This window comes from Geosmithia morbida (assembly GCF_012550715.1).
Source record: "Geosmithia morbida isolate 1262 chromosome Unknown scaffold_15, whole genome shotgun sequence".
Classification (NCBI taxonomy): domain Eukaryota; kingdom Fungi; phylum Ascomycota; class Sordariomycetes; order Hypocreales; family Bionectriaceae; genus Geosmithia; species Geosmithia morbida.
The window spans coordinates 497684-518668 of record NW_023336202.1 but is presented as its reverse complement, the minus strand read 5'-3'; the positions used below and the strand labels follow the sequence as shown (position 1 = coordinate 518668).

At 56.7% G+C, this 20985-nt stretch overlaps 8 protein-coding genes across 8 annotated transcripts; 4 read left to right on the top strand and 4 right to left on the bottom strand.

Annotated features, from left to right (window-relative positions):
- Positions 1–214: 214 nt before the first annotated feature.
- On the bottom strand, positions 215–1998 carry GMORB2_3007 (MFS quinate transporter; the record flags this gene model as incomplete). Its single annotated transcript, XM_035464983.1, has 5 exons — positions 215–524; positions 595–1018; positions 1087–1384; positions 1447–1819; positions 1904–1998. 5 exons carry the CDS (start codon positions 1996–1998, stop codon positions 215–217), a joined length of 1500 nt encoding a protein of 499 aa, XP_035319221.1.
- A 1463-nt stretch (positions 1999–3461) lies between these two features.
- GMORB2_3006 (arylsulfatase) lies at positions 3462–5285 on the top strand (the record flags this gene model as incomplete). The annotated part of the gene is made up of 1 exon (XM_035464982.1): positions 3462–5285. The coding sequence occupies one exon, from the start codon at positions 3462–3464 to the stop codon at positions 5283–5285; it is 1824 nt and encodes a 607-aa protein (XP_035319220.1).
- A 438-nt stretch (positions 5286–5723) lies between these two features.
- GMORB2_3005 (mitochondrial fusion and transport protein UGO1) lies at positions 5724–6713 on the top strand (the record flags this gene model as incomplete). Its single annotated transcript, XM_035464981.1, has 1 exon — positions 5724–6713. One exon carries the CDS (start codon positions 5724–5726, stop codon positions 6711–6713), a length of 990 nt encoding a protein of 329 aa, XP_035319219.1.
- A 285-nt stretch (positions 6714–6998) lies between these two features.
- Positions 6999–7703, bottom strand: GMORB2_3004 (ferredoxin-2, mitochondrial; the record flags this gene model as incomplete). The annotated part of the gene is made up of 2 exons (XM_035464980.1): positions 6999–7341; positions 7462–7703. 2 exons carry the CDS (start codon positions 7701–7703, stop codon positions 6999–7001), a joined length of 585 nt encoding a protein of 194 aa, XP_035319218.1.
- Positions 7704–8381: 678 nt separating this feature from the next.
- On the top strand, positions 8382–10093 carry GMORB2_3003 (mitochondrial fusion and transport protein UGO1; the record flags this gene model as incomplete). Its single annotated transcript, XM_035464979.1, has 3 exons — positions 8382–8819; positions 8916–9400; positions 9457–10093. The coding sequence occupies 3 exons, from the start codon at positions 8382–8384 to the stop codon at positions 10091–10093; spliced, it is 1560 nt and encodes a 519-aa protein (XP_035319217.1).
- A 732-nt stretch (positions 10094–10825) lies between these two features.
- Positions 10826–13454, top strand: GMORB2_3002 (COMPASS (Complex proteins associated with Set1p) component shg1; the record flags this gene model as incomplete). The annotated part of the gene is given in 5 exon segments (XM_035464978.1): positions 10826–11026; positions 11174–12087; positions 12712–12998; positions 13179–13367; positions 13384–13454. 5 exon segments carry the CDS (start codon positions 10826–10828, stop codon positions 13452–13454), a joined length of 1662 nt encoding a protein of 553 aa, XP_035319216.1.
- A 472-nt stretch (positions 13455–13926) lies between these two features.
- GMORB2_3001 (uncharacterized protein) lies at positions 13927–15826 on the bottom strand (the record flags this gene model as incomplete). Its single annotated transcript, XM_035464977.1, has 4 exons — positions 13927–14396; positions 14641–15183; positions 15404–15471; positions 15588–15826. 4 exons carry the CDS (start codon positions 15824–15826, stop codon positions 13927–13929), a joined length of 1320 nt encoding a protein of 439 aa, XP_035319215.1.
- A 1901-nt stretch (positions 15827–17727) lies between these two features.
- GMORB2_3000 (ubiquitin carboxyl-terminal hydrolase 1) lies at positions 17728–20097 on the bottom strand (the record flags this gene model as incomplete). The annotated part of the gene is made up of 2 exons (XM_035464976.1): positions 17728–18092; positions 18291–20097. 2 exons carry the CDS (start codon positions 20095–20097, stop codon positions 17728–17730), a joined length of 2172 nt encoding a protein of 723 aa, XP_035319214.1.
- Between the last annotated feature and the right edge of the window lie 888 nt (positions 20098–20985).

The window sequence follows — 20985 nt, the reverse complement described above, 5'->3', positions numbered from 1 at the left end:
GCAGGTAATGTCTTTTTTGTCGGAATTTAGGCCACTGGCATTTCTATAATACCATAATAATATCGCTTTTGTTTTGCTAGGGGAGATGTAATGAGGAGGACACATGTAAGAAGCTACGGATAAAGAGAAAAAATACAATCTTCGCGATAACCTCTATAAACGTAAAACATCAAGCTGTGTATTATTGCATGAGATGCTGATCCCAGCCCCTCCGCTACTTGGAGACATGGTCGACAGTCGCCCTCCGCGAGTCACTGAGATCGTCACTCGTCTTGTGGTTGACAGCCCGTTGATTCTGGTCTCCCCGGTGGGCAATCTGCTCGAGCGATAGACCCTTGGTCTCCTTGATGAAGAAGAAGACGATGATGGCGATGACAATGTCAAAGACACCCCAGAGGAGGAACGTGCCCCACCCCATGTCGTCCATCATGTAGGGAGTGGCGAAGGAGAAAACAAAGTTGAAGAGCCACTGGGAGGCAACGCCGGCGGACATACCTGGCTCACGAATACGAGCGGAGAAGATCCTGGGAAACAATAGTCAGTTGGGTCTCTCGAGCATAAAGGGGACCAAGGTGGCAAGGAGGATAAACGTACTCGGATATATAAGGCCAGGGGAGAGGACCCCAGCTGAAGTTGTAGATGATGACGAAGAGGTAGATGAGAGCGATGGTGGCGATTCCCGAAGGAGTGACCCCCGAGTTCGTCTCTGTGGGAGGAGGTTTGGCCTTGACGACGGCGGCCGTGGTGATCTGGCAGGCGGCCATGAGGGCGGCGCCGCCAATCATGACGAGGCGACGCGACAGGCGGTCGGCGAGGAAGATGACGAAGAAGCCGCAGGCGGCCACCTTGATGGCGCCAAAGATTGCCGTCAGGAGGAGGTTGCGGTCGCCGGGGCCGACAAGCAACGAGAAGTACTGGGGGCCAAAGTAGGCAAAGGCTGTGGCTCCTGTGGCTTGTTGAGCCATCATGATGCAGACGGCTGCCGAGACTTGCTTGAAGTTGGAGAGCTGGAGGAGCTCTATTTGAAAAGGTGGTAAGTACATACATGTCTTGGCCTATGTTCTGTGGGGAGTGGGCGATACACACCTTTGATATGAAAGCCTTCCGTCTGTTGGTTCTCGTACTCGACTCCCTGGCGAATCTCTTCCATCTCGTCGGCCACGGTCTGGGAATCGTCGGCTCGGATCCACTTCAAGCTCTCCCAGGCCTCATCGTGACGGCCCTTCTTGGTCAGCCAGCGGGTGCTTTCCTTGAGAGTAAGGGTTCCCAGGCCGAGAATGGCTGCCGGGAGGATCTGGAGTCCGATAGGTATCTGCCACTCCTTTGTAGGGTCATCAGGTAACTTGGCGACACCGTAGTCAACCCAGTACGATGTGAAGATGCCCTGGAGTTGTGTTAGTAGGTGGGTATCCAATGGAATGCGGGGAGGTGGAGGGATACGCGTACAATGGTGTAGAAAAGCTGGAAAAAGGAACCAATCTGGCCTCGAAGCTCCTTGGGCGTCATCTCACTGTTGAACATGGGTGTTACAACGGTGGATGATCCCAGGCCTAGTCCTGCGATGACACGACCGACGTAGAATGCTGCCAGGGAACCAGTGTTGATGGTCTGAATCATAGCGCCGATGCAGAAGACCAAAGAGAAGATCATGAGCGGAAGCTTGCGCCCGAGCCTGGCAGTAATGGGCCAGGCAATGAAACATCCAACAAAGGCTCCTAGCTGCTGCAAGCCGACGGCGAGGGAGTTAGTTCGCGTCTCCGTCGCCTTTCCGTAACCGTAGTCGCGCTCAAACGATGCCATGGTGAGAACACCTCCGACACTGCAGCAGAGGAAAGAAAGAGGGCTCGTTAGCTTCTACCCCCGGCGGCAATATCCGGTTGGGCGCGTTCGTTGTCAAACTCACATTCCACTATCGTAGCCGAACAGAAAACCGCCCATGCATACAACGGAGCCCAGCCAGTAGGCATGAAGGCGTCCGAGGTGGTTTCTTGCAGCCATTTCCGCAACAATGTCAGGGAGGGAACAAAAGAGGTGTCACGGTCCCTGGAGAACAACAGAGATGTGCGGCAGATGCTGTTGGCGGTGTGTTGTCGATAGGTGCAGGTCAACTCGGACGGAAAGCATGATGGGCACGGTATGATATATATATGTGTGTATATATATACATACATATATATATACAAGTGCTGAGCAGCCGTCCTACCGTTTTGAGTAGAAACATCAGATGAGCCGCCGTCGGAAAGTGTTGCTAATACTTGTACGGTGTACTGTTGAATCGAGTTAGTACAAGTTGTAGGGGTAAGGGAGTTCGTCGTCATGGTACTCGGTACTCGTGGGAGCAGAACACAAAGAGCGAGCACACACAGCAGGGGGGTCAATCACGCAACCAGCGTCTTGTCGAATTATCAGCCATCTCAGCAGCTCTTTGCTCCACAACGGGCGCCTCAACCATGCAGTAGCAGAACCTTGGTATTCCCACTTCAAGCCCGTGAAGATCGGGGTGGTGTCCACTCTCAACGTTTGCGGGAACTGGCGTTTGTTTCATCGTATCATGCCCAGACTTTGTCCAAACTACCGTCGGCTTGGAATTGACGATGCATGCCGAATGATGATGGTCTTTGATCCCCGTCTACCTGACGGCCCACTGCGTCGGTGACTCGGTGTGCATAGGATGTAGGATGAGAAGCCGACCGAGATGGTTTTCGGTAGTCGGTGATGCTTCCCGGATCAGGAATAGTTCATTCTAGGAAGGTACGATCAAATACTAGCGCGAAGTAGCACAGTGGCACTTGCCTTATACCACATCTATTGTCGTCTGCATGATAAGTTATAAGTTATAATAACGTACAATGTAATACGGCATAGCATTCAGCGTATTACAGCACACGGAACACTGCTAGCAGTACTTCTACCAGCTAAAATACTGCGTATCTCTATTCTGAGGCTGTATTATTGCTAGCGCTGCAATTGCTAGCAATATCTCGGTTGTCGGCTGGGTTTCCCTGTATTGGGCAAGTTGCATTGGTACCCGTCTACGCCGCGCACCTTCCCTTGAACGCGCATCCATGCAGAAAGGCAGGTGCGTAACAAGACAGTATTGCATCATGTGTCAATGCACAGAGCTATTGAGTCAAAGAGAGTAATAGCTGTAGGACAGTAATAATGGGAGAACCAAGTAAACTCATTCGTGCGCGTATGAGACAATGTTGCACCGATCATCGGACCCTTTCTTCCCCCCTCATTCTCCTCTATCTGTCTGCCCCCCCTCAATCCATTCATTTATACCTCTAACATTGACGCCCGAGGTCCAATACCCGTTCCTTGTCAAGGTAGAGAGCTCTACTCATCAACGAGAGGGCGGGGCCTGCAGGTATACTCAATACTCAATTGGTAGAGCGCTTGTCAAGGGCTGGCAAAGAAGAAGAGCAGACTGCCAACTCTACATACTGCCCCTCTCCGTCATGGCGCCCTCCAAGCAGCCAAATTTCCTCGTCATCGTCGCCGACGACCTGGGTTTCTCCGACCTTGGTTGCTTTGGCGGCGAGATCAACACTCCCAACATTGACAAGCTAGCTCGCAATGGCCTCCGATTCACCGACTTCCACGCCGCCGCCGCCTGTTCTCCCTCGCGCGCCATGATCATGACCGGCACCGACAACCACATTGCCGGTCTGGGTAACCTGATCGAATGGACAAACATCTCGGGCCAGAATGACCCCTCAGGCAAGATGTCTACCAATGTCCAGAGGGGTATGCCGGGATATGAAGGCTACCTCAATGAGCGCGTCGTTGCTCTGCCCGAGGTGCTCCGCGATGCCGGCTACAGCACACTCATGGCGGGCAAGTGGCACCTGGGCCTGACGCCGGAGAGGAGCCCCAAGGTCCGCGGGTTCGAACGTAGCTTTGCCCATCTCCCGGCCTGTAGTAACCACTACGCCTACGAGCCGCAGCTCGAGGCTGGCGAGCAGTCGCCCGAATTCCTCACGATGAGCGTCATCGCGCTGCACAGCGAGGACGGCGAGTATGTCCGCCAGCTCCCCGAGGGGTGGTACTCGTCCAACGGCTACGGTGACAAGATGCTCCGATACCTCAAGGACCGCAAGGAGGGGGGAGACGAGCGCCCGTTCTTCGGCTACCTGCCCTTCACGGCCCCCCATTGGCCCCTCCAAGCACCCCAGGAACTCATCCGCAGATACCGCGGCGTCTACGACGACGGCCCCGACGCCCTCCGCCTCAAGCGACTTCAGCGCCTCAAGGACTTGGGCATGGTGCCCCAGGACGTTGAACCCCACCCTGTCTCGGCCGAGGAGGTCAAGGAGTGGAGCGAGCTGAGCGACGGGGAGAAGCGCAACTCGGCCCGCGCCATGGAGGTGTTTGCGGGCATGGTCGAGTCCATAGACATCAACGTCGGCAAGGTAGTCGGCTACCTCGACGATACGGGCGAGTTGGACAACACGCTCGTGTGCTTCCTGTCGGACAATGGCGCCGAGGGTGCCGCCTACGAGACGTACCCCATCGTGCAAGGAAACATGATGCAGCACCTCAGGAAGTACTACAACAACAACGTGGACAACCTCGGAAACGGAGACTCCTTCATCTGGTACGGGCCGCGCTGGGCTCAGGCCGCCACAGCCCCGAGCCGGCTGTACAAGGCCTACACGACCGAGGGCGGGGTGCGGGTGCCGTTCCTCATGAAGCCCCCCGTAGGCTTCTTGGACGACAGCATCGAGCGCAGCAGCATCACGCACCAGTTCTCCACCGTCATGGACCTGGCCCCCACCATCCTAGAGATGGCTGGCGTCAAGCACCCCGCCCCGACGTACCAGGGCCGCGAGATTGTCGGAATGCGTGGCAAGTCCATGGTACCCTACCTTCTCAACAAGGAATCGCGCGTCCACGAAGAGGACTTCATCAACGGCTGGGAGACGTGTGGCCGCGCCGCCGTCCGCAAGGGAGACTGGAAGATCGTCTTCATCCCCAAGCCCAAGGGTCCCGAGAAGTGGCAGCTGTACAACCTGGCCAAGGACCCAGGGGAGATCCACGACCTGGCGGAGAAGGAGCCCGAGAGGCTGCAGGCGCTCATCAAGCTGTGGGATCAGTACGTTCTCGAGACTGGTGTCATCCCCCTGAGCCCCGAACTTGGAAATTGGATGGCCGCAATGGAGGAGCAGATGCCCGAAAATGCGTGGATCGAATACGAGTACTGGAAGGACGGTGCGCGTGATGACCCCGAGAAGTTCACCAGGGACATTCCGCGTTTCCAGCGCCGTGTACAGCCAATATAAGCAGCTGTAGCTGTGTCATCAGAGTCTGAGAAAACCAATATGTAGTTCGAACAATAGATGGAGCATATACATATAAACATCTTTATATTCCCACCCTTTCTCTTACCCTCTTTCTACCCGGTCGGGAAAGACGTACAAGTAAGTTAATGGTGCTGCGAAGGTGATGCTACAGCGTATCAATAGCAGACATCATTACACGGGGTGATAGTCTGTAATCTACCCAGCGCTCGCTCTTAGTAGATACCGACCGCCTTCCTAAATAGGCGTCCGCCATCACAGCAGCATCAGCCCCGCCGAATTGGGGCAAAACAGAGCGGCAAAAAAGGGAATTTTGCCAAACTTTTTTTTTTGCAGGCGGCAGCATCTGCATGCATTCTCAACTATTCTTCTGGAAAAAGGTCAGAAAGAACGAAAAAGACACACCTAAACATCCCCACCATGCCTCCAAGCAGGCACACCAAGAAGCGGAACGCCGAATCCCGGGTACAGCGACCCCAGAAGAAGCAGAAGCGCAGACAGCAACGATACCACAGCGACTCCGAGGAGGAGGAAGCACCGACGGCAAAGGCAGGCGACGACTTTGACCCCGTCAACCTTCTCGACTCGGACGGCGAGGATATTCACAATGCGACAATTGACCAGGCTGTCGAATCAGACGATGGTGGAGACGACGGCCCCCTCTCCAGCTCGGAGGATGACCAGAAGAAGCCCGCCAAGAAGTCGGCGGTGGCAGCGCCCAAGATGTCACTGAAGGCGAAAAGGGCACCGGAGCCCGAGTCAGAGGACGATAATGAAGACCAAGAGGAAGCAGCGGGGTCACCTGACGACAACGACGACGACGACGACGACGATGATGATGATGACGATGAGGAGGAGGAGGATGAGTTTGACGAGCTGAACGGCAAGTCTCTGTCCAAGAAGAAGAACGACAACAGCGCATTCGCCAAGTCCATGTCGGCCATCCTGTCGACCAAGCTCACGTCGTCGAAACGGAGCGACCCCGTTCTGTCACGCAGCCTGGAGGCCCACGAGGCCTCGCGGGCCCTCCAGGACAGCGCGCTCGAGGCCAAGGCCCGCAAACAGATTCGCGACCAGAAGAGGCTGGCAGCCGAAAAGGGCCGCGTCAGGGACGTGCTCGTCGCCACGCGCAACGAGACGACGGGAGAGGCTGAGTCGACCACGGCCGAGGTCCTGGGCACGGAGCGCCGGCTGCGCAAGGTCGCGCAGCGCGGCGTCGTCAAGCTGTTCAACGCCGTCAGGGCGGCGCAGGTAGCTGCCATCGAGGCCGAGAGGGAGGCGCGCAAGGACGGAATCATCGGTATGGATAAGAGGGTGGAAAAGGTCAACGACATGACCAAGAAGGGTTTCTTGGACCTGATTGCGTCGGGGGGAGGTGGTCTGTCCAAGGCGGCATTGGAGGAGGCATGATCTGTCTCTCAAGTCTTCTGTTATCTCACATCCATGTCATGTCATGAGGTCTCGTATATGCAGAGCTGGCACGAAAAGAGAGAGAGAAGATCAGGAGAAGGGTTTAGACAAGTTTTCCCCTTTGTCATATGCTTTTTTTTTTCTCTTTCTTCGACAGAATTATAACGTATGGTGTACAGTGAATTTCCCCCAACCCCATATGCTTCGCCATGTCTATTCCCGGACAGGTAGTGATAATCGTACAATACAGGATATTCGCGTCCTTCTCCTTTTCTTCTTCTTCCTCTACTGGAAGTCGCTGCTCTGCAGATTCCTCGTCATCGAAGGCAGCTTGACAACCAGCCCATCCAGCTCCTTGGTCATGTAGACCTGACACCCCAGCCTACTCGTCTCGGTCAGACCGAAAGCCAAGTCAAGCATGTCGTTCTCGTCGTCCTCGGGCTCGGGGATGCTGTCGTAATAGTTCTCGTCGACGACTACGACGTGGCACGTGGAGCAGGCGCAGGAGCCTCCGCAAGCGCCCTCCATCTCGAGATCGTTGGCCTGGGCAATGTCGAGCAGGTTGTCGCCCTCTTTGACGGCAAACTTGTACTCCTCGCCGTCCTTTTCGATAAAAGTTACGTAGAGTCTTTTTTTCCCCCCCAATGTCTGAGTCAGCACTAATCTTCCGCCCTCTGATATACGTATGCGGCAAAGACGGGAAGATAAGAAGGGAAGATATAAAAGACGCAAGAGAGGACGGACTCACTCTTCTCCTGGCTTGGGAGGATCGATGTGGCCGTGCCTCCGGGGCGTGGTGGTGGTAAAGGTTCGAGGGTGGGCGGCGCGACGGATGATAGCCGATGAGGGCGTTGATCGACGGATAGATGACGCGACATATGACCTCGATAACCGCGAGAGGGAATGTGCTGTGTAGGACCGCTGGGTCCGAGGGCATGCGACTGACGCCAGCCTAGCGAAGCTGGCGGAGAAGGGTCTCGAGGCTGACATGGCGGGAGGGCCGGCGACGGTGTCTATATGTGCGGGTGTGTGTGTGTGACGATGACGATTGAGGAGAGAGAGGATGGGTTATAGACCCTGGGAGATGCACCTAGCTATATGCTAGACACGAGGACAATATAGACAGTAGAGGATCGCAAATTACGAAAGAGTTACTGCCGACTTTTCAATAGAGAGAGAGAGGAGAGACCCGTTGTCTATGTCATTCGCGAATCCCGAAAGGGGAGGGGGACACACAGCAAAGCAGAAAGGGAAAAAAAAATCCGATCAAGATAATTCCCTACCGTTGGAGCTCCGATAAGCCGCCTCTATCGCGTCGGGTTATCCATTCGCCGCGGTCCACTGCTAACTCCGAGAACCAGTCGATCAACTATGATTTGATTTCATGCTCCGATGCTGGAAGCCTCTTCTCTTCCACCACACACACACACACACACACCCAAAAAAAACCCCCCAAACCCAACCCAACCTCGTCTTTTACCTTCGGCCTTGGTCCACCTCCCCCCCCCCCCCCCCCCCCCCCCCCCCCCCCCCTCCCCTCCCCTGGGTCCGGTCTCGGGTTCATCATTTTCCATCCCTCGATAATAAATCTCACTATTATCAGACCCTTCTCCTCCAGCATCATCATCACCACCATCACCAGATGCTTCCTCATACATCCCGCCCATCATGACGACGCACTCGGACGGGGTTAACCCCCTGAGGCCGTATTATATCCCCCCTACCATCGGAGAGCGTGTCGACTCGGCCGCCACGACGAACGGTCCGACATCCGTCCTTTCCGGTGGGGGACGAAACATCACCACCACCACATCATCACCATCTTCGCCTCCTAGGTACGCTACTGCCGCGCGTAGCGTCCTGTCCGACCTTGACTACGATAGGTACATCAACGGCGACGATACGCCTTCCATCGTCCGGAATGCCAAGGATCTACTTGATGAGCTTCTGTGGAAGTATACCTCTGTCTTGATGGCTCAGCCCTTCGAGGTGGCAAAGATCATTCTGCAGATCCGTGACCAGGATACGAAAGCCGCGCTACCCACTATCGATGCCCCAATTACGCCAAAGAGTCGGACGATGAGCTACAACAGCTCCGCCTACGACGTGAGTGCACTTATCTTCCCTTTCGTGCCATTTTCAGACGGAAGAAGAAAAAAATCTCAATTGCATGTGACTGACCCTGCCCGCCCCTTGTCCCAGTATGACGACGACTCTGACTCTGACGGCGATGAGCCTGCCTTCTTTACCTCCAACGTACACAGCACGCCGACACCGTCGCATACCCGTGCCCGGACCGGCGGACAAGATGGGGTTGACTCTCCCACCGGATCGCTGCGGTCATCGTCCTCCAAGAAGCCCGCCCTCCCCGAGCACTTCATCAACGTCCAGAGCGCCGATTCCGTATCCAACGTCCTCTCCGCCTTGTGGTCCAAGGAGGGCGTGTGGGGCGTTTGGAAGGGCTCCAACGCGACGTTCCTGTACACGGTCCTGCAGTCCCTCTTGGAGAACTGGTCGCGAAGCTTCCTCAGCGCCATCTTCAACGTCCCCGATCTCGGGGTCAAGGATGATATCGACCGTCTCGTCGACATTGCTTCCCCCTACCCCTGGGCCTCGCTGTTTGTCGCCTCGGCCGCGGCTGTGGCTACCGGAGTCCTTCTGGCCCCTCTGGACCTTGTGCGCACGAGGTAAGCATCGTCGCGGTGTGATGATGAAGAATGATTGATGCTGACACAAGCTGCAGGCTCATCGCCACGCCCACCACCCGTGGGCAGCGCCGGACGTTGGCCAATCTCCGATCGCTCCCGTCCTACACCTGCCCCTCGGAGCTCATCGTGCCCACCATTCTCAACTCCCTCGTGCACCCGGTGCTCACCCTCTCGACCCCGCTCGTCCTGCGCACCCGCTTCATGATCGACAGCCAGATATCACCCCTGACCTTCTCCGTTGCCAAGTTCTGCGCCTCGTCGGCCGCCATCTTCGTCAAGCTGCCTCTGGAGACGGTCCTGCGCCGTGGCCACATGGCCGTCCTCTACGGAAAGGAGTATATCCAGGCCCTGGGCGGCAAGGAACAGAAGATGGACACGATCGTCCCCATCGGACGGTACAATGGCGTCATCGGTACCATGTTGCACATCGCCTCCGAGGAGGGCGAGAGGGAGATTCTGCCGACTACCGACGCCAGCAAGCCTACCTCGACCCCCGCTAGGAGGGGCAGGGCTGCTGCCAAGACCAAGGCTGCTTCTCCCATTGCTACGCCTACATACAAGAAGGGCCAGGGTGTTGAGGGTCTCTGGAGAGGATGGAAGGTCAGCTGGTGGGGGCTCATTGGCCTCGGCGTGGCTGGCATCTTTGGAAATGGCGGAGAGGGCGAGTTTTAGAAAAACATCAGGCATTGTATTCTCTCTGCCTCATCTTAAACAGCGGCTGTAGCACTCCTTCGTTTCTCTCCCTTTTTTTTCTGGCATGGCGTTTTTACGAAGCATGGGCTTTTACCCATCTCTCCCCACAGACTACGAATTTGACGAATTGGTCAGTATGATATCCACTGCGCTCATCCATTACTTCAGTATAATTCACATGTAATTTTTCATGCTATGTATTCGCCTCTCGTGGTGTTTTCCTATACCCCCCCGATCCAGTCGCTTTTCATCAACGTGTTTCCTATATATTGTGCTCTATCGATGATGCTTGTGACGGCTGCCCTAACCACCAACTCAAGGGTGAGAAACTTTTAAAAAATTTCCAACGAAAGGCAATGCAATGCGTGTGAACTTGATGTTACAGGGAAACACAATTGAGAAAACGATGAATGCGTCCAGTCCGACATCGCAGGTAAAACGAATCACGTGAGCTGGCGTGGTGTCAGGACCATTCGCGCGTCTGGCTCCTGTGGAACTCTTCGTTTAAGGAACAATCCTCATCGAATCAAGCAACGCAACTCACGAAACGAACTTTTTCCCTCTCCGACACGCAGGTTAGGAAACGCGAACCAGAGGTTTCGAATAGAGATGTGTTGAAACCTCGTTTTTCAATCGAGCAGATCTCCACCAACGTTCCGACGTAAACTTGGGGCTATGTCCCCCCCCATCCCCCCATCGAGCGCGCCGATCATGACTTCCTCAACGACAGAAAAGGTAGCCGGCAATGGCGCACCTAGTGGCGAGAAGCCCGCAGTCCGGAAATTCAAGTCGTCGGAGCTGCCTCTGCCTTCTGCGACACGCGCCGCCATTGGATCTCTCGCGCATGCCTTCAAGAAGGAGGGAGCCTACGATACGATTCGAAAGCAGGTGTGGGACAAGTTCAAAGCCAGCGTATGTTTAGCTCCATCGATCTGTTTCCCTCCGGAGCTTCGGCGGTTGTCGTTCACCGATAATGTTTGCTCTTGCTGTTGCTCCATCGCTATATTCTCTCCGGCGTCGCTATCTTCCCATTGATTAATAGGCTAATCACTCCCGCAGGACTACGAAGCCCAGGTGACGAAGTCGATACTCGAGGTGGCTGAGAGAGAAGTCGAGAGGAACCCCCAGCAGCTCCTCACCCTCGACCGCCGCAAGGCTGCCGCGCTCATCGACGGCGCCCTCGAGCGATCGGGCGTGTACCAGAAGTCGGAGGACGTCATCGGCCGGCTGATCGACGTGAAGGCCATCGAGGAGAGCATAAGGGCAATCCGGTCGGCCGAGATAGGCGAGGAGGCCGCGCGGGCCGAGCAGATCCGTGGCGCCAAGACAGACGACGAGTACGCGGCCGAGACGGAGGCCCGCCGGGCGGAGCGGGAAAGGATCCGCGAGGAGCTCCGGCAGAAGGAGGCCGCCATCGAGGAAGAGAAGCGCCGCATCGCCAGAGAGGAGCGTAAGAAGGAGGAGCAGGCGCGCGAGGAGGCCGAGATCAAGCGCCAGGAGGAGCGGGACGAACGTCGCAGGAAGCGCGAGAAGGAGCGCGAGGAGCGAGAGCGAGAACGTGACCGCGAACGCGAGGAGAGGCACCGCGACCGCGAGCGTCGCGATCGTGAACGTGAACGCGAACGTGAACGTGACCGTGACCGGGACCGTGACCGGGACCGTGATCACCGCGACAGGACCAGGAGCAGGAGCCGCCCCGTCGTCTCCTCCACCTCCGCAAAGGACGCTTCTTCCAAGGACTACGACAAGGAGAAGCTGACCAAGGAGGAGAACGAGCGCCTAGAGCAGGAGGCCCTGGCAGATCTCCTGCGCGAGAGCAGCAAGGCCGCGACCCGCCAGAAGGAATACGAGGTCGACGAGGCCCTGGCCCCGCCGCCGCGCAAGACGGCACCTGCATCGGCCATCAACCCCATCCGCCGCGACCGTGACTCATCACGCGTGAAGGACAGCGACCGCGCACGCTCCGGCTCGGGGTCGGGCACACCCGCCGACGCCAAGACGACAGGCGAGAAGCGATCCAGCCGGAGTGTCTCAAGGGCGGTGGGAGACCGCGACCGCGATCGCGACCGCGACAGCAAAGTCAGGGACGAGAGTAGGGACCGCGATCGTGACCGTAGCAAGCGTGCCCGCTCGCGGTCCTCCCGCAGTCCCCGGCGTGATAGGAGCAGATCCAGAGTCAGGAACAGAGACGTCCGAGACAGCAGGGGCAGCCGGTCCCGATCCCGCCCCAGACGTGACAGGTCCCGATCCCGCGACCGGAGGGACGATCGTGACCGTCGTCGCGACCGGAGCCGTTCTAGGACCAGGGCGGACCGTAGCAGGTCGAGACGCCACGACCGTGACCGTGACCGCGACCGTGAACGCAGCCGATCCCGTCGCCGTCGCGACCGGACTAGGAGCCGGTCACGAGTACCGACAAGACGGGACCGGAGCCGCGACCGGGACAGGGAGAGGGACAGGGACAGGAGGGAGAGAACTGTATCCGTGCCGCGTAGCAGACGCGACAGGAGCAGGTCGCGCACCAGAAGAGACCGCGACCGCAGCCGCTCTCGCGAGTCAGCACGACCCGTGCCGGACCGTTACGAACCGAGAGATAGACCTGCTCGTGATCGTGACCGGAGTCGTGACAGGAGTCGTGACCGTCGAGATCGTGAGCGCGACAGGGACAGGGAGAGGGACAGGAGGAGTAGCCGATCCCGTTCCCGCGCATCTGTCCGGCCGAGGGACGGCGTCAGTGACCGTGACCGTGACCCTCATCGTGATCGGGACGACGAAGAATGGAAGAGCGAGGAGAGGACCCGTCGTGAGAAGGAGGCCAAGGCATATCTTGCTGCTCAGAGGGATGCTCGTGACAAGGGGTTACCCGTGCCTGGTATAAGTGATGGTGAGTTTTCTCTTCTTCTTTTCTTTCCTCTTCTTTTTCTTTGTTCCTCTCCTTGCTTCTTAATTTCTACCTTTTTGGTTTCTTTCTTCCCCATGCTCCGTCATGAACTCGTTTCTTATTAACCAATGTGTTCAGCCCGGGAAGAGAGTATCCGTGCTAGGAGTCGCAGTCGAGATAGAGACCGTGATCGTAATCGTGATCGTGATCGCGACAGAGATGGATCCAGGTATCGTGATAGGGACAGAGACAGAGACAGAGACAGGGCCAGAGACAGGGCCAGAGACAGGGACAGGGACAGGGACAGGGACAGAGATAGGGAGAGGGAGAGAGATAGGGACAGACGGAGAGAGCAGAGCCCGTCTTCTCGCCGTGAGAGGCGAGACAGGAGTCGTAGTCGGAGACGGAGTCGGAGAAGGAGTCGGAGCAGAAGTCGACATTGAGGGAACTTCGCAGTGATCCCGTGTACAATCCATACATCAACTACAACAACGGTAACAAACAATAATAATAGACAGCTGCTATACTGCCACACCCTAGTTTACACCAAGCAAGACGACGCAAAACAAAAAAACAAAAAAAAGGAGGGAAAAAAAGAAAGAAAGAAAAGACTTGGATATGTATATCTCATAGATTGCGTGGTATTATTAGTTCTAGGGGGGGAGGGAGAAAAGAAAAAAAGGAAGAAAGAGTATAAAACAGAAAAGGGGTATCCGTTTTCGCTGCTTGTATGCAAAGAAGAAGAAATGCATCATGTCGATGAGTTGCAAAGATAAATATGAAGAATGAACATGAAGAAGAGTGATGAAGCAAGATATCAGGACCAACCGACCCAAGGAAATGCAAACCAAGAAAAGTTTGAGCAAACAATTAAACCCCCCTCCCCCTCCCCCCAAAAAAAAAACATGTAAAAGAAATGCTTCCTTTTTTTTTACCGACTTAGCCTTTTTGAACTTAGCAGTCCAGGAAAGACGTCCCTCGCCCTCCGCAGGGCGGCAGGACCATGCCACACGCCGGCCACAAAGACGGAACTGATAAAGCACAGCGCGCCGGTAACCAGAATCACGCGTCTACGCTGGGGTGTCCAGACGTCGCCATGGTTGGCAGGACGGGTCTTGGCCTCGTCGTCGTCGTCGTCGTCGTCGTCGTTGTTGTTGGCGTCAACGTTCCTGCCATCCGAGTCGATGCCGATATCGTCCTCTTCGTTCCAGGCTTCCAGGATCCAGGTGAAGATGGAGTGGAAGAGGCTGACGAGCTGGTCATGTCCTAGGGAGTAGTATACCAGTCCGACGAGGGCGGTGGAGTAGCCGAAGCACTGGAGAGGGGAGATGGGTGTGCTCCAGATGAGGACGGAGGTGATGACGAGGAGGATGCTCTTGAGGATGCCGGTGAGGGTCATGACTAGGCCGGAGGTTCTTCCGATCTTTGGGAGGGGGAGGAGGAGGGGGGTTAGCAATCGATACGTTCTCCTCTTGGGAACGCTGAATACTTATACATGCTCATGTGTATGTATATGCATGCGTGTGTGTAAGATAGAGTGAGAGAGAGAGAGAGGCGCTTACCAGGCACACGCTCGCAACGTTGAGCGAAAAGGCAACGAGGGCATTAAGGAGGAGCATCATGATTCCAGTATCCCATATATGACGGGAGTCAAAGGTGGGCAGCTCCGTCCAGAAGGCGACGACAAAGTTCATGAGGGCGCAGACGGGGGCGTAGTAGTACAGTCCGACGAGGGGATCCACCCTGAGGCCCTCGGAGGAGAGCATGACCTGTATCATGACGAGGCGCATGGCCTCGAAGACGGTGCCGCCTACCTGGTACAGGAAGCCGACCCAGGAGAAGTGGATCTCGCCGGCGCTGGCCATGGCGACGCCGGCGACGATGACGACGATGTTGACCAGGGCCGTCACGTCTGGGTCGGCCAGGCCCCAGAGCCACGAGAAGAAGAGGACGACGACGGGGGCGGCCGACTTGAGCATCTGGATAAAGGGCACGGACAGGTACAGGTAGACGGCGTTGGAGCAGACGAGCGAGCCCGAGTACAGGATGCCGATGGGGAGGATGGTGCGGATGTACAGGCTGCCGTCGATGGGGAGGGAGTGGCGCGAGTCGAGGAGGGATGTGGTGCGGGCGAGGATCTGCGTGGCCAGCGTGGCGAAGACGAGGTGCCAGCATGTGAGGAGGATGGCTGTTGACATGTGTGTCAGCTGTCTGTATCTCCGCATCATCTGTCTTGTCGGAGCTGCACAACATGGTCTCTCTGTCTTCACGCGACACCGAGGGGGTTGAGCATACGGTATCCTGAAATTGGGGGAGGAGGGTCAGCATAACAGGACAAGATAGGTGCTAAGAGGGAGAGAGAGAGGGAGAGAGAGAGAAGAGAGATGCGTAGAGAGGAGAAGACATACGGAAGCCGGCATTGTCAATGAGCCACTTGTTGAAGAGGATTGTGCAATTGGAGAAGAAGATCCAGCTCCTAGCAGTCGGGACAGCGACAGCGTGTCAGTACGAGTCGCGTGCGTAGGGTGGGGGAGGGGGGAAGGCATGGTGGATTGATGGAAGCTGGGTGGGAGAGCTCCAAGGTGGACGGACAGAATGTAGAGTGAAGGGTGGAGAGTCAAGGCGCGAGCGGGCTGTTGATTCTGGACCGGAGACGGCTCATCAAAGCCGCGCAGCTTGGCGGCGGCGTGGGCGTGGGCGTGAGCATGGTCGTAACGATAGCCATGTTGTTGGAGATGCTTGGCATCGCTGTCTGTCAAGGGCAAAGGTGTCGTCGCCACCGCAGCGGAAGCAGACGGCGGGAACCTGGACAGGCGAGGAGACGTGACCATTTGTGTCGCGTTTGGCGCTCTCCGTGCTGTGCTCTGGTGGTGGTGGTGATGGTGTTGTTCGTTCCCGCCAGCAGGATGGATATGTGAGTGGATGGATAGATACAGTACGATCGATTCAAGATTCGAGGTTCGCGGTCCCCGACTGTCTTGGCGAGATCGAAAGGAGAGGGAAGGGGCAGCCGACGGTCAATGGAAAAGATGATGATGATGATGGTACTGGTGAGTAATTCTGTAGTGCGCTGCCAGTAGGTGATACTACTTACTATTACCACTACTACTACTACTACTACCACCTGTAATACGGAGTATTAGTATGCACTCGACAGAAAGAAGGGAAATGATTATAAGAGAGAAAGAAAAGAGGGGGGGGGGGAGAGAAAAAGGAAGAAAAAGAAAAAGAAAAAAAAAAAAAAGAAAAAGACCCGGAGACTAGGAGAAGAAGAGAAAGGATTGTCAGGGCCTCTGTACTATTTGTTATCCAGTAGGGGAGTGATGGGGCCCGGGGGGGTGGTGGAGGGCGATATCATCACTGGAGAGCTACTTGCCCGTGGAGCTACTCCTCGTTGGAGCTGGTTGTGCCAGTATTATTTTATGCTGCACATGAGCTCCAAGTCTGTACATGATTCGTCAGCTGCATGGAGTGGCCAATACTCTGTACTCTGTACTCTGTACTCTGTACTCTGTACTCTGTACTCTGTACTCTGTACTCTGTACTCTGTACTCTGTACATTATGTATAGAAGCTCTGCAGGGTTGTAATAGGCTATAGGCTTGCAGCTCTCAGGGCCGGACGTGGATCGATGGGGAATTGGAGGAAATTACATCTCGGTAGCGCCTTCCCGGGGGGACCGGGTATCTGTTAGGTAACTGCACCTCAACTCCCATCACCTCTGCAGGCTCTGCTTGCAGTGCGTGCCAAGGACGCATGGGAGATGGGTGCTTGTCAACTGCCTACTACTGTCATACATCACAGTTGCTACCGATACCGCCTCTGCTTGCTGCTTTGCTACTTGCTACCCGATTGTGCAGATTGGCTATCCGGCCGTTACCCTTTACGGTTGGGTTGGCATCCTTCACTTGCTATTCCCCCCCTATCCCCACATGCATCTCCTAAAGGCCCGGGGGCTGACGGATGACGACATGAGACGAGGCACGACGCGTCTGCAGCCGTCAGCACGGTATTGTATATCTGTAGGCTGCAACGGTGTCTCTAGGCTGGCAATGGTGTCTCCGGGCTGTGATGCCTGTAGCCTGTAGGCGGTATCACCGGTGCTCGCGATAGCCTGCGCCCTGCCTGCCTGCCATGCCTCCCTCAGCCCACGATGCTACATGTACAGGTTACGTATGCGCTGCTGCTGTAGTGATGCTACTACGAGTACAGATTGCCGATGCCTGTATACTCGCTCGTACGTGCACCGATACTCCCCTGCTATATGCATTGCATGCCCGGCAGTACGGAGCAGCTGTATGGACGCTACATATTACCCGCACTTGCAGACCGCAATGTACAGATTACACACACACATCTTCAGGTAGGAATCCTGCCCTAGTCTCGACCAAGGCACGCTGAGAGGGACGGATACGCGAGTTGCTGCTGAGAAGCCCACCATAATCATTGTCTTCTCTCTCCTCTCTATACCGGTAACTGATAGTAGCAATGAATTACAGACGAACCCCTACATGCCATCCAGCAATGGGGTTCCTCCCCTCCCCCCTTTCCGTGCCTCCGTAATGGACAATACCCTTCCTTGGCCACCAACACCGTCGCTATGCATATGAAGAGAGAAGAAAAAAACGGCGTGATGAAAACAGACGAGAGGAGCTGATCCTCAACCGAACCGGGCAGAAGGGAAGAAAGAAGAAGAAGAAAGAGACTAGACTGCCTCGGCCGCTGCGATCGAACTAGGCAGCAAGTACTACCTGCTCGGCAGCCTCTACTTCTGCCCGGGCGCCGGCGGACCCAGACGTCGGGGCACCGGGAGCAGCCACGGCAGCAGCCGCAGCCACGGACGCCGGAGCCGGAGAACTCTTCTCGACCGGTCGGCTCATCACCGCCGACCTGGATACCTCCTCTGACTCCTGCACAACCATGTTCGCGTCGACGCAGTCGTAGAAGAGCATGAAGACGCCCGAACCGAGGCTCGCCACCGTCTCCTCGTCCACCTTGGTCACGTTGTGGTCGCTCAGGCGCCACCAGTCCGACCGGGACTCGCACTCCATCTCGTCCAGAGTCTGAGTCTGAGCCTGGGTCTGGGTCTGAACTCTACCTGCCTCGTCGCCGTCGTCTGCCTCTCCCTCTGCTTCTTCTTGTGGAGGAGAGGTACTTTTGCCCGAGGCCGAGACGGAGGCCTCCTCCGGTACACCACCACGACCATCATCATCATCATCATCAACGTCGTCTCTGCTCTCATGTCGGGTCCGTGCCTCCCCTGCCTGTTCGGGACCGGTGGCTTCTGCCCGGTCACGGTTCTGGATGTCGGGAGGGGTCGCCCGCGGATACCTCCTGTAGCAGACGTAGTGTCCATTCTCGTGCCGGCCAGAGTGCGTCACCACGGCTCGGAGCCCGTACACGGGGCCGCTCAGCCTCGACGGGCTGACGTCGCCGGCTACCATGGACGCCGTGGGGTCCTGGAGCCACCGCTCCGGGTTGCCGTTGCGGACCTCCTCCTCGGCATCGCCGTCTGCTCTGCCTTGCCGTCCTCGGTCGGCCCCGTCCGTGCCCCCGGCGCTGCCCAGACACCACGGCCCGAGATCCAGCATGAGGGGGAAGGCAACCGGCGCCGAGTTCTTGACCATGTCGAACGTGGACGGGTCAAACACGGACCGGTTGACGTGGATGGCCAGGCTCCGCGGCGGACGGGCAACGACAATCTGCTTCGTCTTGGTGGTGCTGACCTTGGCCTGGCTGGTGATCTTGCACCTGTTCTCGATCGTGTCGTCGTCAAACTTGTCCTCCTCGAGGGCGAGCTCGACGGCTTCGAGCCTGCGGAGGGGCTCGGCCAGCTGGTCATCCGTCGAACCCTTCTCGCGCATCTGCTCCGTCAGCTTGGTCAGGAGCCTCTGCGCCTTGAGCAGCGTGCACTTGGGGCACTCGACGCCCTCGATGGCCTCGAGGCTGCTGTAGGCGTCCAGCCGCTCGTAGAGGTCGTGCTGCCTGCGCAGACCCAGGCTGAGCGTCAGGCAGTTGAAGGGAATCATCGACAGGCCTTCGCTGTAGCCGCACTGGACGCACGCCACCCGCTGGGCGAGGAGGCCCTCGAGAGGGTTCCGGATGCACGCGCCGCTGCCGCCACTTCCGCCCATCCTGTCGGAGGGAGAGGGGCTCCGACCGGGAAAGAGACTCTGGTATCCGCTGTCGTCGCTGTTCCCGCTGTGCTGGCTGGTCGTGGAGTCGTCAGCGGAGCTGTCCGACTCGAAGCCCGAGTGTCGCCTCGACGATTGGACGGCCTTGGCGGCCCACTTGTCGAGATCGTCGAGGATCTTGGAATAGTACTCCTGGGCGTCCTGCTGGGTCCAGGTATTGAGGAACTTGAGCTTGCTCGGCGTCCACAGCGTCCTGCCGTTGTTGGACGCGTCGTTGAGGTCGGCCAGGAGCGTGCTCAGCGTCTGCGCCACCACCCTGTTCGCCGCGTCGGCGTCGCCGCCCTCATCCGACGGCCTCTTGCCCAGACAGAAGGCCAGGTAGGCCGGGAGGGACTCGATCGAGGCGAGCCCCTGGAGGATGCTGTTCTGGAAGCACGAGTTGTCGCGGTTGCCCAGGCCGGCGGGACGGTCGGGGTCCGACTTCCCGCCCAGAGTGAGGCTCGTCAGGGACAGAGCGCGGTTCCTGGCCTGCAGGACCGTGGCCATCACGCCGCTGCCACGGCCGAGCCGCAGGATGCGCCGCATGGCCGCGCTCTTGGCGGCGTGGACGTCTGGGGAGTGCCGGCAGTCCCCCATCTGCTCCGACTGGTCGTCCGTGTTGGCGGTGGTGGGGTTGCCGTTCTCGCTGTCGCTGCCAAGCCAGTCGTCGACGGCGAATACGAGGTTCGAGGGAAGCACGTAGATGGTGGCGTCCCACAGGCTCTCGCCGACGGCGTAGATGATCTCGACGAATCGGTCGGATGACGTGTACAGGGGATAGACAACGGTAAAGACGATGATGACGATGGTGATTATGACGGTCGCTTCGCTCATGCGCTCAAAGACGGGGCGTGCCGGTCGGGCGGCGTGATGCGGGTTGCCAAACCGGTCAGGGTACAGATGGTCCAAGTCGTCGCGATGAGACGACATGCTCGGCCACCTTGGATGATGCGGATGCACACACCGGCGCGCTCGCAGCCCTTCTTCGATTGTCCGTCGTTTCGTAGCCGTACGCACAAGCGAAGAATATTCTTCAATCAGAAGCGAACACACGGAGATGAAGGTGATCACGGGTAGTAGGCGAGAGGAGCCATGGCTCGGGTCGAGGCGACGACGTTTTGCCGGCTGAATTAGCCCTTTCTTGTTTCCCCTCGATTTATCTGCGTTGGTTCTGAAGGATGTGCAAGAAGAAGAGAGAGATGTGTGTGGGTTGTAGTGGAGAGGAGGGATGACCAGCAATCTTAGTACACGACTACAGCAGAGACAGGAGAGCTACCGTAATACGGAGTAGAAATAGCAGTAGTACATAAATACTACTGTAGTAATACAGAGTACACATAATACGGATCGGTGCTGGCATTAAACGGCAACCACGGGCGACGACTTGCCACGCAGGCTTGGTTATCCGTACTCCATATGATACCAGTAGAGTACAGACTATGTACGTACAGATTACTTTGCCGTCATATTATTTTGTATCAGTACCGAGTATTATCATCACTACATCTGTACAGTCTACGAGTAGTTGTGAAGTACTTGTACTACTCCGTTCATATCGTTTATGTAGTAGTGGTAGTAGGGGTAGCAATAGTAGTAGTAGTAGTAGCGGTAGTAGTGGTAGTAGTGGTAGTAGTAGTAGTAGTAGTAGTGGTAGTAGTGGTAGTAGTGGTAGTAGTAGTAGCAGCAGTGGTAGTAGTAGTGGTAGTAGTCATACTCGGTGCATTACGCCCCGTACTCTTGACCCCTTGTAGTCAATCACTTGTACATCCAATGTGACGACGGTTTACCCTACATAATGTATAAAATGAGGGTCTCTCC